Raw genomic sequence first — 12,174 nt, forward strand, 5'->3', positions numbered from 1 at the left:
CCGGCTCAGTTTAATGAGGATCCGTCGGTCGTGATCCGCAGCGTGGACCACCACCCCCCTTCCCCCCTCCCCGGCCCTTGTTTAATCCCATCAGCTGCCCCGCCGGCTCCAGACGTGGTCTGGGCGGAGGGTACCGAGTCAATCAGATAATCGAATAGCGGCTCAAGTTCCTCCCCCTTCAATCCCCCTCCCCCAAAAACCCTTCCCACGCTTTCATCTCTGAACCACCCCTTCCCTGCTGCGAAAACTGGCTCCTCCGCGCTAGATAAGTCATTTCCACCCCTCTGCATTATCCCGTCTGCCACCCCTCTATGCTTCCTGGCTGATTACGTCCGTGATTACTAACGTTTCTCGATACTTTTCGCCACAATGTAGATAAATGTTTTGTTTTTTTAACTATGAATGGAACAGAAATATACGTGTGAAATACAGATATTTGTAAATTTTGTACATTAACATGAAAACAACTGCATCACTACAAAAAGTAGTTACCGCAGTAACACTGGGTTCGGATTTATCTTCTGGGCATTAATTAAAGTCATTTGTAAACCGTTCTCTGAATAGCGTTCCAGTATTTAACTGCGCATTCTAGCGGACGTTTCACATCCACCTTCGCAATATTTATGGCAACAATCCTAGGGATAGCTTCACCACCGCACAAAAAACGGAACCGCTTAAATACATAAAGCAGACTTACTAACTGCAGTTGTATCCATGCTGAGGTAAAAGAAGGAGTTTAACTGGTTACCTTTGCTTTATGGTAAAAAAAAGTATTAAAAATTTTGTTTTGAAATAAAAATGGCATTACATTAAATACATACTACACGTACTTGAAAATAATTAGTTTTCTTTACCCTCATTTAGTGTTAGTGAAATGCTCATTTAATTAGGCGGTTAACTAATGGACGTTGTATTCCAACCCCCTTACCCCCCAAAAAGGTAAGGATTAGAAAGAAAACCGCAGATGAAGAGGTTCTATCTATCCCCTCTCCCTCACGTGCACGCTATTGTGTGTGAAGCGTGTTGTCGCTGCGGCGGGTGGCGACGGGCGAACTGCTGCCAACACGACAAACCGCTCTGTAATGAGTCGCAAGCCGCCAGAAACTCCGCGGGGATCCAATTACGTCTGGCAACACTGCTAACTCGATCCGCGCGGGCCTGCAGCGCTCCTCGCCACCTCTGCAGCGGCGGCTAGCCCCGTGTCTCGCGACATGAGGGCTGCTTTCCGTGGACTTCCAAGACCGGGAACAAGTAAGGCTTCAGTAGTGGGCAGGCATTTCTGAACGCCTATTAGACTCCAACAAGTTATACCCTCACCAGTGGTTTCTTCCTTGTTATTGGCGGAACTCTGCGACGGGAAGTCGTTGCCCTGTCTGACCTGAGCCACTCGGGACGTGTTTGCTTCCGCACTGACTTAACTGTGATCGGTGTTGTAACAATCGATATTGACCTGAAATGAAACCCACCCAATTCACGAGACACAGACGATGCTACAGTGTTTTTAACTTTCAGGCTAATCTCGGAATATGCACGCCCCCTAGGCTTCATGTGTTGGAATATGCTGCACCTGGGCCTTGGTTTTTTTAGGGAGAACATATTTTGGTGTTACCACAGCTGCAGCCAATCGGGAAACACTCCCCTATCATGCGAGAGTATTAAAGGCAGAAACAATTGTAACAAACCCCAGTAGGTAACTCTACCCTGATGATGGCGACCGCACCGTCGAACCGAAACAGTGGTGATATATTTGCAATGGGACGCGGCTACAACCCGTCGCGAAATGGCACCGCGATTATTCTGGTCTCTTTTCATTTCTAGAGATTCGGAAATTCGGCCGCAAGGTAGATTGCAAACATGCATGCATACTTTTGAACTAGTCTGTTGATTCGGGTCATAATGCTCCTGACAGTTAAGTCTCTTCGACCACCAGCCATCTGTAGAGTGGCCGAATCAAATCAACCCACTAAAAGGTAAAGGGAGTTGCTGCAGTAAGAAATCACCAAATGTGTTGGGGAATGTATTTTTCGCGAAATTAGATTATCTCATTAGACTGCAATCAGAAATTCCTGGGCTAGCAATTTATGTTTTGGTAATTGGTGGCCGTCTACAAGAGAAGCCATTGCCCTATTTGACTGGGTCATTCAGGATGCGTTTGCTTCCGCTCTGCATGGCTGTGATTGGTGTGCTGACAGCAGACATGCAACTGAAATAAACCCGTCCAACCAGGAAACACAGACAGTGCTTCAGAGTATAATTCAGAAAAAATTCGCGATTTCAGTGACTTAAAGGATGGACTTTATGATCCTCAATGCACTCGGGAAAATTACACCTGCTCACTGGCTACTGACTCGTAACAACTAACTGTTAACTGGGATGCTTCTTTTGATGAAGTTTTTCACTGGCCCAGATTCATCCTGGTAAACTGTGGCCCATTAATCACAGAATCAGCAAAAAAGAAATTTTTTTTGGATTCCAGCCTATATCACGAAGTGAATCCGCAAATTTTTAAATTCCCCACCAACATGAAAGCATTTAGTGGGTGGAGTAGGTACAGACAGGACTCTGAATTTCAGCCTGAAACCAAATGAATCTGCCAAATTTCCGAGGGGTCTCTATTCAGAGCAGAGCGCAGTTGAACCCGGCGGGCGAGGTAGTTTTGTACAGACCGCGGCGAGGCATAGGGCACGCCGCTGTCGACCAGAGACCCGGGGGTCTTCTGACCAATCGTCCACATCGCAAATGCCGCCGCACAATTCACCGCGCGCGAGAGGCGGTGTCTGTTGTCCGACGAGGGGGTGGCGTACAGTGGAAAGGGGGTGGGGTTGCTGGGGAAGGGAAGTTAACACCCTCCCACCCCAAATCAGCCCCCGGGAACAATCCCCTGCCCCCTGCGGTCCCTCGAGGGAATGATGCAGCCAGTGTTTGACGTGCATTGTCCTGTTTCGGGAGGGATGCCCTTTTCGCCGCGAGCTCATTTGTGTGCGGTGTGGCTTACTGCCCGGTTGGGGGGGGGGGGGGGGTTGGAGGTCGCGATTTTCGGTTCGCTGCCTGCCCGTGTTTGTTGCTACATGCGGTCAAATGGGGTCACAGCGGATCGCCTGCGTCCGACGCACCGGCCCACGAGGGCACAACTAGTGACCAGGATCAAGGCCGAGTACGCCGATTGACATGGACTCCTGTGCACCATGTGAGCTGGATATGGACCTACACGACCAGCGTTATTTGGATACGGGCCAAAATGTATACTACTACTGTTTGTTTCCAAGTTACACTGCAGGTTCAGCCAATTGCATATTCCGAGATATAGCTTGTGTTTCGTGACTGGATGGATTTCTTTCAGGAACGTGCCGATTGTTACAAAACCAATCACGGCGATTCAGTGCGGAAGCGAAAGCGTCCTGAGTGACTCGGACAAATGAGGCAACGAACGACCTCTCTCGCGGACGGCCGCCAATCACAAGGGAGAAACCGCTGGTTTGTGTATATCTTGTTGCAGTCTAACAGGCAGTCAGATTTTTCCCGCATAAAATGCCCGCTTCTAACAATCAGTAGATTAAAGATGAAATAGAGACCGGAAAAATTCGCGATTTCAATTACCTATAGGATACACGAACTAGGACAACACTGTTCTTAGAACTTCGAGTGTTAAGTCGTCCCTTCGAGATCTTTCCAGAGCCGGACTGAGAGGTATATAAGTAAGAAGGTTAATTTTTGAGGGCAGTAATGAAAATAGGGTAAGTGACCCTTTTTGTAAAGGATGGTGGACAGCAAGGGACGGGCTTCGTGAGCAAAGATTGGTGCATCGGGGACTGAAGCAGCTGGGACGGTGTTGTGTGCATGGCGGACGACCGAGTAGTGTGAGACAGTGAGTTCAGACACAGGTGCTTGGTAAGAGATGATCAGTAGAGAGAGCCACTTTCAGAACGAGCTCTGTTTGTGGGGGTTTTGTTGGGGGAGGGGGGAAGGGAGGAAGTAGAATTGTTGACTTAATGAAAGAGTGATTAATTGTGGACAGACATCGAAATTGTTTTAGCTTAATTATTAATGTAAACATTAGTAATAAAATAAAACATAATTGCTTTAATTAGGCTAACTTTTCCGCACCTGTGTTTCCCCAATCGCAAAAACACTTTGGACAGGGTTTTGCATATGATTTGGGTCAAACAGATTCTCCGTGTTCATTACAGTGTGAAATAATGTTCACTAGTTCACTGTTTGATACTTTTTTTTAATTTCTTTCGGTCTTTTGTTGTGATAAATTTTTTCTGGGTTTCACGAAATTTTACATTCGTGTTTTTGTATGTAGTTCTTTTATTTAATTTTTTTCTCATTTTAGGTGGTTGCATTTTGCCTTGGTGATTTGTTGTTTAAATTGGTACTACTGGCAAGATAGATTATGAAACGATCCATTAGTTTTTTTCATGAAAGTAGTGTAATTTATATTTCAGTATTATAAAGTTTTAGAGAATGTAAGTATTTTACCTACAAATAATTTTTAAAGTTATGTATTTTTATATGAACTTTTGCATAAATTATTAATTCCCCCAAGATTTGGCTGAAGTGCAATGATCTTGATAAATAATAGCTAAATACTGATAAACAAAATTGTACTTATTCAATCACCTTTAGGACTCTAGGCCAATTAAATGAGAAATCCTCAATCAAAGAATTTTCGAACGACAGGCAAACCAGTTGAGACTACTCAAATGTCAGCAGCCTATGAAGTAGCGTTTATTTTCCTGAGAGAATGCTGAGAACATGTGTAGTCTATCGAAAAAGGCGGAAATTTTCCGGTCCCTATTTATGAGTGGATCATCCCTGCCGCTAAATTAATTTCGCGAAATGTTTGTGCGGGGCGATACTTGGTTTCCATTGAGCCTTGAAACACACCATCCTACCTGTCTGTCGTGAACGACCCTTTACCAGGGAAAATTAGCATGACTCGATTAGCAATCTGGCGGTGTGCTTCTGCAGGGACCGACGGCGGACTAAGATTGGCGCTGAGCTCCCTACCCTACCAGCTGGACGAGATGCCACACCCCCCTCAACCTCCCTGGTGCCGTCGTTATCTCCGGAGCTGCGGGTGGCCGGCTGCGGCAGACAACCACCCCTCCCCCATACACAGACCACCCTTGGGGCGAGCAGTGAGCTCGAAAATCCCGAGCGATGGGCTCGCCAGCAGCCTTGTCGGTGTGATAAACAGCCCTCAGCACCCCTTCCCTCTCCCCCAACTGCCAACCACCCAGCTCCTCCATTGGCCTGGACGGCTTCAGCCGGTCGGGTCTCGGCGGAGGGTGTCCATGAATATGCATGGACGATGCGCGAGGGAGCTCAGGACTCAGCCCAACGTCAGAATGCTAGCAGTCGTGGATTGCAGTGACCTCTAGGATATAGTCCGGCAATTTTGTTTTCGATCTGCACAGACCCCAGTGTCAGAGGGCAGTCATGTGATTCTAGCAGAGTGGAGTGGAGGGGAGGGGATCAGTTGCCAGTTGAGCGCTGCCTGGATACGCCGCTCCCGAAGATAGTGCTTCGCGGGTCAGTTTACACGATGCGGTGTTGCATTAGTGAGAATACCTTTCAGCCACACCGCGAAGATAGTGAAGTGTGTTTGTGTACATTGTCCTTGAGGGTGGAGTAGCCCTCCCCTACCAGCAGACGATTCGGAGGGGAAGGAGGGGCGGAACGGAAATGTCCAAGGTCAATTAATAAGTTGCTGGGTTATAAACTCCACGATCCTCCAAACACTCTGGCAAAATTACATTTGCTCATTGGCTACTGACTTGTGACAACTGTTAACTAGGTTGCTTGTGTTTTGAGGCTTTTTGTTTTGTTTTTTGGTTTGGCTCCAGAGTCCTTCAGATAAACTGCAGCCCAATCACCGAAGTAGCCAAAAAGGCAAATGTATTTTCATTCTTGCATATCGCGACACGAATCTGCGAATTGTTCGGGCCTCTAGTCATTGGATACGTATATAGCATGCACAAAAAGTTTGATCTAATGCCACTGTCATAAATTCCTATGCTTTTCTACTAACTTATAGGAATTTATAACAGTGGCATTAGATCAAACTTTGTGTGCATGCTATATACGTATCACATGACTAGAGGCCCAAAATCCATAATTACAAAATCAGTCGGTGGACAAAATTTGTTCATAGTTGGAAATTCTGAAACAAATATTAACTTTAGGAAATTGGTATTTACATAAATCATAAATACAAACTTAAGATTTTAAGCATTTTTGACTGCACCACTTGAAAATTAATAACTGGTTTCGATGAAATATTATTTGCTATTTGCTATTTGGTTAAAAAAATTAAACATAGGCTATATGTAATTACTAATTCTAACTCTAAGCTATTCGATCAGAAGTTACGATATTGAGTATGCAGTTAAGTTTAAAAATAAAAAAAATAATTTATCCAAAATAAATCAAGAAGAGGGAAAAGACATAACTTTTTTTATTAGATCACTAAGAGGATAAGAAAAGATTAAGATTGAGATAAAAAAAATCATATCATTGAAGCAAATAAAGCCGCAGGAAAGGATCTAAAGTAAAATATCACTTAAAATGCACATTATTGTGATTTTTTTTTATTTTTCGAAAAAATCTGCTAGATGGGTTGAAATGAAGCATGTTTGGGTTTATAATAAACCTCTACTGTTGGGAGAGCGAAAGTTAAAATTTTGGGTGTAAATAATGACTTTACAAAAACTGTAAACATATATTTATCAGTTTGCGATATTTCACCTAAAGTGTTTTTATAAAGAAGAATATAATATAACCATACCTACCATAGTGGCAGATAAGAAACTGGACTTGATTTGGATGCACCAAAAATAACATTTCCTGTTATATAATGTTACTTAGGAGCGAGATGAACATTTTATAAAATTCTATTCCTAAGTTGTAAAAAGCAGAATTAATCTGGTATTCTTGGAGAGGTTCACACCAAGAGGTAAAATTTTCCAGTCCGGGATAGCAATGTAGAACTTTTCAGATGCATTTCCAGGAATCTCGGGTAAGGGAGGGGGGGGGGGGGGGTCTGGAAATTGTATGACTCAAGTAAATAAATACAAAAAAAAATAAAAAATAATGTTATTTGATATTAAATGCACCTAAAGTACATTTCACTTAAAATTTTAGTTTTTAACACAATTTTATAAAGAAATGTTCTCAAATTTTGTGGGGTAAGACCAAAAATAAATCAACAAGATAACCTAAGCAGTTAAGGCCAGCTAAGCTAAATATTAAATCAACCCCTCTCTCCCCCAAACCACAAGGAGGGCTGGACAACACACGAGTTTAACGAAAAATGAATTCGTTTCCCCCGAAATTAAATAAAATTTATTTCAGGCCATTTTCAGTCACCAAGCTTCGCAGCGAATTGGTTTAAAAGTCAGTTATTTCATAATCCCTGTAAAAACTTATTATTTATAGGGAACAAAACAGGAGGTTAGGGGCCGCATCCAGCGGGCCTCGGTGTTCGATGCCGAGTTCGGGTGCTCGGCCCCTGGGTCTGCTACTGGCGATTATGACATCCCTGTTAGTCAGCAATGGCTGCTTGGGGTTGCTTCATTAAGCGATTGATCTGAGCGGACCCTCAGACGACCTGGTGGGTCGCCATCAAGTTCAGAGTCCTGGGTGAGTGGCTGAACTGGTAGGATGAGGTGGAGATCGCGCCGTCACAGGAGGTCGCGGGGCATCACTGAGATGTCGCACCTCAGCACGCCGTCGGGCGCCAGGCAGCGCAGCAAGGCGGTGTCCGCCCGCACTCGGAAGGTCTCGTCAGCGCCGGCGGGCAGCACGGGGAAGCGGTAGCTCGCCGTCGGCCCGGGGAGGTCCCGGCCACCCAGCCGCACCTCGTACCAGAACCCTCGGGCGCGATCCCCGGCTCCCAGCAGCTCCATGGAGAAGGTCGCCTCTCCGGCGGGCAGGACGCTCCTGGAGACGACGAACAGCTCGCCGTGGGCGGACAGCAGGTCCGCGCGGTGGCAGTCCTCATCCAGCCGGAGGGTCGCCGAGGTGTCGGCGCCCTCGATGAAGCGCCTCGGGTGGCTCCTGAGGGCGTGACGTCGCAGCTCCGACCTGCGAGTGGTGACAACACACGTCACAATACAGTTCAGTGATAAATTCACAGAACTTTGGTAATATTTTCAACAGCGACTCTTTCAGTCTGAGAAATTGTATCGTCTCGGACGGGAGGTGTAAAAAGGGAGGAAAGGGCCTGTTCTTACTGGGCACTTTGGACGTGTGAATAAAATGAGAACGGGTGGTCAGAGGGTAGGATAAGAAGGTCTGTGTGGCCTGACTGTATCCTCTTTATGTAAGAGGGGAAAAAATGTTGTTGTGTGGGTCCAGGATCCCTTTGGCTCCCCTACTCATGTGCGAGCTGACAATAATATTGTGATGAAGCAGGCAAGTGTGACCTAGCGGGGGAGTGTGTGTTCCAGGATCACTTTGCTCCCCCTACTCATGTGCGAGCTGACAAAGGAATTTTGATGATGAAGCAGGCAAGTGTGACCTAGCGGGGGAGTGTGTGTTCCAGGATCACTTTGCTCCCCCTACTCGTGTTGTGAGCTGGCAGAATGCTGTGTGATGATGACGAGGCGGGCGGGTGCACCTGGGGCCCGCCCAGAGGCAGCCGTCGACGGGGCAGCGCAGGTCCCCGTGCGGACAGGCGGCCACGTGGTCGGCCAGCTCCCTCGCCACGGCCAGGTGGCAGCACCCTCGCCGCTGGTGGGGGCAGGCCACGGGCACCAGCTCCTCAAACACGGCCTCCAGCAGGAAGTCGCGCGCCTGCGCACGAACACACGCGCGCACACACCTACCTGTCAGCTATACTTACAACCTAGGTAGCTCTACCCTTACGCTGCTTTAGTTTTCGACTCACGATCAGGAGTACACGTAGGAAATTATTATTGACGTGACAACGTCTAATAAATCGATGAAAATCGGCTGCACGCACGAAAAGTGTCCCGTTACGCACATTGTACGCTTGCGCCGCGTCTATCTCTCTACCACTCGATTGGAACAACCATCGAATTGATTTTTTCGAGGCACATTAAACTTGAAACACTCCCATTCGTTTCCTACTTTTCCTATCATCGTCCGATCCTTAACGGAATAACACAGATTGGAAGAAGTTAAATAGCAAACATGTATAAAAATTATAGTTAAAATAATCTGTTCGTTAAAGTAACAAACATATTTGAATTAATGAGTGCAAATAAAAGTAAATTTATCAATTAAATTGTAGATTTCATTTCACTCCTTCTTTGTATCCATACAAAATAGTGATAATTTAATAAAAATTATTCAATTATCATTTATAAAAGTATGCAATCATTTCATCAATGTTTTGTTATGGCGTTGTCACGTTAAACTATCGTCCGTAAACCGACTTCACAGACAACCAATTTTTTTGGATGACGGGAAGGGGGGGGGGGGTGGTGTGTTTCAGAGAACATTTTTCTCTCCCACTGTTTGTTTTCAAATTCAGTACTAGATTTTTTTTTTTTGTGATTTCTGGTTTGGGGGGAGGGGGATATATCATCCATGTACTTATTGCGTGCGCCCATGCCCTCATTATTATTGTTCAGTTGAAGAAAAAAAAATATCGTGACTGCTGGTTACACACTATTCGTAGCAGTGAGTCACTCGCCCGTTAAGGACAGCCAGTCGCGGGGAGGTTCACCTGCGTGAAGGCGCGGTAGCAGAGCGGGCAGTTGACCACCATGGTCCGACACGGCCCGCACACGCTGTGTCCTCCGGCGCAGAGGATCATTGGAGGGGCCATGCGCTCCTCGCACACAGGACACTCCAGCAGCCGCAGGATCTGGTGGTCCAGGTAGTCCTCCCCCCTGCGACACACACACTCAGCTGTGCGCAGTGGGGAGGGAAGCACAGCCAACCAACTACTGCTCCGTCATAAATAAATAGAGACCGGAAAAATTCGCGGATTCATTTCGTGATAGCGTAAGGCCAGACATTTTTCGCAAAAAAATCTGAACGCCTATTAGACTGCAACAAGGTATATCCGCAGCAGCGGTTAATTCCTTGTGATTGGCTGCCGTCTGCGAGAGAAGTCGTTCCCTTGTTTGACCTGAGCCACTCAGCACGCGTTTGCTTCCGCACTGACTCACTGTGATTGGTGTTGTAACACTGAACATGCACTTGAAAGAAACTCACCCAATGACGAAACACAGACTATGCTACAGTGTTTTAACTTTCAGTTACTCTTAGAATCATTTCTGCGAAATGTGCATGCCCCTACTGATAGGCTAGAATCCAGAAAACGTTTGCCCTTTTTACTTGCATCAGTGATTGGGCCACAGTTTTTTTTTCTGAATGAAACTCGGCCAATGAAAAACTTTAAACAAAAGAAGTATCAAAACACTAACTTCTTAGTTAACAGGCGACGCGAGTCAGTAGCCAATGAGAAAATGTAATTTTCCCGCGTGCATAGAGGATCATGGAGTATATCCTAGGTCCTTCTAATCGCGAATTTTTCTAGTCTCTACAAATAGTCGAATATAAACAATTTTTAAAACTTATTACAATTAAATATGGTGTAAAAATAATAATTTTAATGTTAACTATCCGGGTGGTTACAATCTCACAACTCTACACTGCCATCTGAGCGTGAAACAGACTACAGCAACTGGAAGATCTCTGTCACAGTCCTACACACTGTTCCGGTCTCTAGTGATCACTAAAGACCTGCAAAGTTCGCGGATTCATTCGGTGATAGGCTAGAATTAAAACACATATACCTCTTAGATAATTTTGCTATTGGCTTACTGCTCATCTGGACGAATCTCAACCAGTTATAAACCCTCAACCAAAGAAGGATCAAATCACAGACAAACCAGCTGAGACGACTAACAAGTCGGCAGCCAATGAACTCGCGTTATTTGCCCCGAGTGTACAGGGGCATGTGCAGTCTATCCTGAAGGCCATCGAAACCGCGAATTTTGCAGATCTCTAGTGATCACTTATCAGAATATTTCGCAAAATAAATAAACACGCGCTGTGTTGGACTCGGCGCGGTGTATCTACTCACGCGTCTAGTGGGTCCTGCATCCCGCCGCCTGTCTGGAGGCTGTCCTGCGACGGGTCCTCGGGCCTCCAGCGCGGCAGAGTCCTGCCTCTCACCCCCCCCCCTCCCCCCTCCACACTCGCCGCAGCGCTATCGCTATCGCCCCAGGATGTCCGCGCGCTGCACTTCCTCCTGGCCCTTCCCTCGTCTGTGTTCGTCCGGGACACGTCACATGGCTGGACACCCGGGAAAAAAAATTTCCCGATAGACTCCACGGTCCTGTATGCACTCGGGCAAATTACATCTGCTCATTATTGGCTACTGACTCGTGACACATATTAACTGGGATTCGGTACTTATTTTATTTTTGTTGAAGGCTTTTTCCCACTGGCCCAGAGTCCTTCAGACAAAACTGAGGCCCAATCACTAGAGACCTGCAAAATTCGCGGATTCATTTACCTCTAGGATAGACTCCACAGTCCTTTAAATACTCGCGGAAATGACACCTGTTCATTGGCTACTGACGCGTGAGACGTCTGAACTAGGCTGTCCGTAATTCGGCACTTTCTTGGTTTAGTGTTTCCCATTGGCTCACAGTTCCCCGGATAAAATGTGGGCCAATCGCAGAAGCGGTACGAAGGTATAGCTATTTTGATGCTAGCCTATCTCGAAATGAATCCGCGAATTTTGCATGTCTCTACCAATCACTGAAGCAGCAGAAAAGGAAAACGTATTTTGATACTGGCCTATCGCGAAAAAAAATCCTCGAATATTTCCGGTCTCTAAACATGATAAAACAGTCTTTTTTTTTTTTTTTAATTTTCTGAAAACAATGCTGGTGCGCTAGACTCGTGTCGCCGGGGTCTCTCCGGAGGAAAGGAACAGCTGAAGGAGGGAGCCCGAGAAGTAGTCGCAGCTGCGGAAGTACCTACGTCGCGGGATGAGTTTCAACAACAGTCAATTTCCTTCTTTTCCCGCGAGGGAGGAAGTGTCGCCGCGTCACTCCTCGGCTGTGTGTAGTCGCAGCGCGTTTTGCTTGCGCCTCGTCGTATAAAAGAATAAAAGAGAAGACAAATAAAAGAAAACACTCGGGTGGAAAACAGCGGGCCGATACGTCCCCCTCGCTGGTG

General features: G+C 46.2%; 1 protein-coding gene across 1 annotated transcript; it reads right to left on the bottom strand.

The window, feature by feature from the left end:
- Nucleotides 1–7,084: 7,084 nt before the first annotated feature.
- On the bottom strand, nt 7,085–11,167 carry LOC134539053 (probable E3 ubiquitin-protein ligase sinah). The gene is made up of 4 exons (XM_063380761.1): nt 11,069–11,167; nt 9,701–9,866; nt 8,627–8,802; nt 7,085–8,091 (listed from the first exon to the last, which is right to left on the bottom strand). Exons 1-4 carry the CDS (start codon nt 11,086–11,088, stop codon nt 7,689–7,691), a joined length of 765 nt encoding a protein of 254 aa, XP_063236831.1. The 5' UTR covers nt 11,089–11,167; the 3' UTR covers nt 7,085–7,688.
- Between the last annotated feature and the right edge of the window lie 1,007 nt (nt 11,168–12,174).

This window comes from Bacillus rossius, chromosome 14 (genome assembly GCF_032445375.1).
Source record: "Bacillus rossius redtenbacheri isolate Brsri chromosome 14, Brsri_v3, whole genome shotgun sequence".
In the NCBI taxonomy this organism is placed as follows: Eukaryota; Metazoa; Arthropoda; class Insecta; order Phasmatodea; family Bacillidae; genus Bacillus; species Bacillus rossius.

Excerpts from the sequence above, each read along its gene's own strand:
- LOC134539053 (XM_063380761.1), bottom strand. The coding sequence starts at position 11,088 with ATGCAGGACCCACTAGACGC. Across the intron at positions 9,867-11,068 it reads ATGCAGGACCCACTAGACGC|GGGGGAGGACTACCTGGACC; the intron begins GTGAGTAGATAC and ends TGTGTGTCGCAG. Across the intron at positions 8,092-8,626 it reads TGCCTCTGGGCGGGCCCCAG|GTCGGAGCTGCGACGTCACG; the intron begins GTGCACCCGCCC and ends CACCACTCGCAG.